We start from the raw sequence: 5,312 nt of genomic DNA on the forward strand, positions 1-5,312 counted from the left end.
CACCATGGTAGGAAATCTGAGAATAGGAAGCCCCTTGTACAACCCGGCGTTGAAGATATCAAGAAGGCGAGTGCTTTGTTTTATGAATTTAGATGTTGGATGTTCAATTCACTAGATATGTAGATGGTTATTTTAATTCTTAATTGGATGACTATTTTGTTTGATTCAGTTTAATTATATACAATTAACAAATGCTGGATGAGCATTTCACTAGGTAGTCGGATATTCATTTTTCGTGAATGGTTGTTTGATGGCCGGTGAGGGAGCTTCTAACACCGGAGAGGTGGAATAATTGATAAGGATGGGTAGCAGATGGGTTGGGGAGAAAAGAGGGTGTTTGGGTAAATTCTTTTGGTAAATTAGAGTTGGGATGATTAATGTTTTGAAATAACTATTTAGGTTTTTTTATTATTATTTATATTGGCCAAATTTAAAATTCATTGTACACATTGTCAAGATATCTCATTATCTTTCTAGCGGAGTTCTGGATGGAATTTAGTTAGTGACTGTTTCAAAAATTAATTACAGATGAAGTGTTAGATTATGATACATCAAAGTATCAAACTGTAAAATGGGATAATTCATAAATAAAATTTTTGATATTTAAAGATTAATTTATAATTATAAACTTATGAAGATCAGAGACAATAAAAATATGACATGTTCAATTGAATAATTTATTTCTATTTTATTTTGAGTATTTCAATATATATGCATACATAGTTGTTATGAATAACCATAAAATTAAAACGATCCGTACCACGAGTGAGTGAAATCAAAATTAAACAAGTGTGCAAACAAATAACTCTACTATATCAAGTGTCGTAGCTAGTAGACAGCAAGATAGGTGCGCAAGAATTCATCATCACACGTTTAATCATTACTGAGGGATCTTATTAAGCTTGCAGTAAGCATAATCTTTGTATTTCTTTGTCTTGTATTTTGGAGGGTTATCTTCGTTAACCAACTTTGGGTGAGGACCAACTACGTGCTCTCCTTTCGGCTCTATAAACACTGGCCACGACATTCTTGTCTCGTTTTCCTTCACTGTTGTTCTATGTAGTACTGCCTTGTACTTCCCATTGCTAAGGATCTTTATATTAGCACAAAAAACGAAATGGAATAAGTATTTTTCTAATCATCAAAACTTTATGTAATAATAGTTTTTTTAAAAGTAATTTAATTTCATTCATTATATTTTTGTCCTGTAATAATGTTTGTAATTTTTTTTAAAAAATACTTTTAGCGTTTAGTTTTATTTATTTTTGTCTCTAATATTTTTTATTTGTGCCAAAGTTATTCTTGGACGTTAATTTCATGTAAAACTTTAGGGATAAAATTAAAAACTTTCAAGGATAATTTTGACACAGATCGAAAACATTAAAAAAAATTAAATGAATCAAAAATGTTAAAGATGAAATTAAATAAAATTAAACGTTAGAAATATTTAAAAAAAATCACAAATATTAAAAACAACAAATATACTTTGTCCTTTGTAAAAATATTAAAATTTCTAGTTAAAGATTTTTAACTTGTACAATAAAAATCCTCTTTAATTCATGGATTAAACAAGAAATTAAATGCAAGATATGTAGATGTAGATGTACCTCCATTTGGTCACCAATGTGAATAACCAAGGCATTAGGCACATACTTAACATCGTACCAATGTCCATCTCTAAAGGCTTGAAGGCCTTGAACCTCGTTGGGGACAAGAATGGTAATGTAGGACATGTCTGTGTGCTGTGGCACACCAAGAACAAGATCAGGGCATGGGCATGGTGGGTAATAGTTGATCTTCAAAAGGTGAATCATGTCATCTCCACCAGCATACTCCTTTAACTCATTCTCTTCAAGCCCTAACCCTATTGACATACTCTTCATCAGCTTCTCTACCACTCCACGTAGGTGCTTGCTATATTCTTCATTCACCTCCCTGCCATAACATCAAACATAAAATAAAATTATGTTATAGGACAATATCCTCCTGCACTACAATTGAATAGTTTTTCTTAGTTAAAATTCTTTTAATTTAAATAAGAAATTAATTAATATTAATTCAAATATTCTCTTCGGTTTAAAATAAGGGTTCCTTTCATTTTTTTTTCATTGAAACATCAATGTATCTAGAAAAATTCTTTGTCTAGATATATTAACTTTTTAATAAACCCAAAAAATAAAAACGATACTTAAAGCTTGTTTGGATGTTGTTAAATTATTAAAAAAAATTAATAAAAAATATCTTTTTATTTTTTAGTATATTTGATTTTTTATTTAAAGAATACAAAAGAAAAAAAAAATAATTTATGAGACTCCTAGATTGTCCACGCAGGCCTCGAGGCGTACCCATAGTATAACTTGGGTGTTGAGATCTCACTCACACAATTCATGACATTTGTTTGTAAAGTGGGACGTCCTACTCTATCTACACCGACTGGACGATTTCGTTCAATTTGGGCAATGCATTTACAAAAATATACCCAAAAAAAGCTATCACTAATCAATTATCTTATATTTGTATTTTATATATATATATATATAATTAAATAAACAATAATTGGAATAATTAAATTAACAAACAAATTTAAGTTTATTCATATTTGTCTTATTTACCTAGTGCAACAAAATACAAAAAGAATGATTAATTCAAAAATTTAAAAGTTTGTTCATATATTTAAAGTAAAAAAGATATTCAATACTTAATCAAGAGTATGCGAGTCTCTTTTTTGTGGCTACATTTTTTCGGATTTGAACTTTAATTTCAGAACTCGAATAATTGTGTCTAATATGGACCCGAAGCGGATTTTTTTCTCTGAGTTATACACCTATCCTTTCTGGATTATTGCTTGTGAGTGATTGTGTGAATTTATTGATGATCATGATTTAATCGGTGATGGGAATATGATTAATTTAATTGATATAGAATAAAATATATAAGATATAGTGGCTTTGGTATATATTTATCGTACTGCTTTATTAAAAATATATAACAATTAAGACCATATTTTAAAAAGATAATAATAATTTTTTTAATAAATTATTTTTTATAATATTTTTAAAATATATCTTTAAGATACGTGTTAAAAAAGCTCATATTAATATTATCCTTTTAAATATGGTTAGCACCAATTCTTGGTTGTAACTTGGAAAACCACCGCCGTAGGTAGTTGGCAGTTGCGGACTTGCGGTTTTATAAAGAAAAAAAAATGAGAGACATTTCAACTCATGCATTTAATGATTAATGGTCAAAATAGTTGACTACATTTATCAAATTGGAGTGAATATCACATTTGGTTTCTGATAATTATGCCAAAAGGATATCCAGATCTCAAATAAAAAAAAAATTCAACTCGACTCTTAAAATTTTTTGGGTTGATTAGTCATATACCAAAAAAATAACATTAATTTTTTTTATATAAGAGCTAATTAATTTTATCGAAATAAAGCTCAGGAGTTGGGTTGAATTTTTTTTTATTAAAGATTTTGTTGTCTTCTAAAATAATTGTTAGGACAGTTTAAAATTTTTTTCCTATCAAATTGTGACCTTTATAGAAAATTATTCTCAAAATTTATTTCCAGTTCTCTAAAAATAAACAGCAAAATAACAGTATATTTAAGTGGGCGTTTATTTATAAAGATAAAAAAATTTATTCTTTTCTCTTAATATATGTTAAAATAACACTCTTCTCTTTTTTATTTATAATATATATTTATAACTTTTAAAAATTTTATTTTTAATTTATTTTAAATTTTTTAGGTTAACTAACGTTAATTTTATTTATTTTTTTAAAAAGATAAATTATTTTTTCCAAAAATATTTTTTAATAAAAATTTTATTTGTTTGTGATTAAATTTTGTTTTTTAAAATATTCTTTAATAAATCATATTTCTATAAATTAAATTATATTTATACCAAAATATTTTTTTAAAAATTTTAGAAAAATCTGAAAAAAAAACCATTTAGAGAAAGAAAAATATGAATCCTCCAAAAAGACAACATTCAGAAGTAAGAATGACTGTTATTTATATCTTTTAAAAAATAATTTGATCATTAAAAAAAGTATTTGTTATCTTATAAAAAAATAATTTAATTATTAAAATTTTTAAAAAATATTTTGGTAAAAATATAATTTAATTATTAAAAAATAATTTGTTAAAAGACATTTTGATAAACAAAATTTAATCATAAAAGAAAATAAAATTTTGCTGAAAGATATTTTTTAAAAGATATTTAAAAAAAAATGGATAAAGTTAATGTTAGTCAAAATAATAAATTTAAAATGGATTAAAGAGAGTTTTTTAAAAGTTATAAAAGAAGAGAGTGTGTGTTTTAAAAATAGAGAAGAGAAAAATGTCATTTTAGCATCTCTCATAGAAAAAGAGTGTAATTTTCTCTAAAGATAAAGATACTGAGTTATGGACATAGAAACACAAAAAATAGACTCGATCATTATTTAAGACCGGGTTCGGATTAAAACGAACTCGCCTTCACTCGACCTATGTACACTCCTATTAAATATATATTCTAAAAATAATTTTAAAGATCAAAATTTGACGCAAATTTTTGGAATTATTACTAAAAAATGTATTTTTATTCTAAAAATTTGATAATTTTTTGTCAAGTAAATTTTAATTGAGAGAGAATGGATAGAATAATTGAGAGAATCTATAGAATTTACCTATTTTTAAACCATGTCACTATTTTTTTTCTTTTTTTTAATTATGCACCTTGACATTTTTACCAATAAAAAAGATTTTGTTATAAATATATTATGTTATAGATATTTTAGATATAGCTGTATTTTAATATTTGATAGGCCGGATAGAATTAGTTATAATATAACTTAGTTAAATCAATGAAGAGTTGGGTTCTTGATTATGAATGGTCTATTTTTGTGTTGTTGTTTTTATATTTTTAATTAAAAATTTTTTTATTTTATAACTTTAACATGTGTCTTTAAGACACATCATAGATAAATCCATATTTAAAAATCTTGATATGGTATATATATGCCATGATTGCTTGATATAAAAAAAGTTGAATGAGATGCATGTCAAAAGGCGGAAGAATTTAAATAAATATATAGTATAAAGTCAAATGACATTAATGTTTGGCAAGTTGGAAGTAACCTGTAGGAAGGAGGGTTTTTAGGCCAGAAACGGTAGTTAATTGATGAAGGTGGCCATATAACATGGAACAAATGGTCCACCCAACCCTTCTTTCCATTCATCTCCTTCGAAAGCTTTGTCCCATAACCTTCCAATGACTCAGATCCTTCTATCTTCGCATACACCTCCTTCTCCTCTTGTGGT

General features: G+C 26.1%; 1 protein-coding gene across 1 annotated transcript in view; it reads right to left on the minus strand.

Annotated features, from left to right (window-relative positions):
- Positions 1 to 656: 656 nt before the first annotated feature.
- Positions 657 to 5,312, minus strand: part of LOC107458261 (flavonol synthase/flavanone 3-hydroxylase) — a gene marked incomplete in the record, with an annotated part of 5,891 nt that continues 1,235 nt past the window's right edge. Inside the window, 3 exon segments of the mRNA XM_016076468.3 lie at positions 657 to 1,093; positions 1,608 to 1,935; positions 5,130 to 5,312. Of these exon segments, the coding sequence (XP_015931954.1) occupies positions 881 to 1,093; positions 1,608 to 1,935; positions 5,130 to 5,312 (724 nt within the window).

Source organism: Arachis duranensis, chromosome 7 (assembly GCF_000817695.3).
Source record: "Arachis duranensis cultivar V14167 chromosome 7, aradu.V14167.gnm2.J7QH, whole genome shotgun sequence".
Taxonomy (NCBI): Eukaryota; Viridiplantae; Streptophyta; class Magnoliopsida; order Fabales; family Fabaceae; genus Arachis; species Arachis duranensis.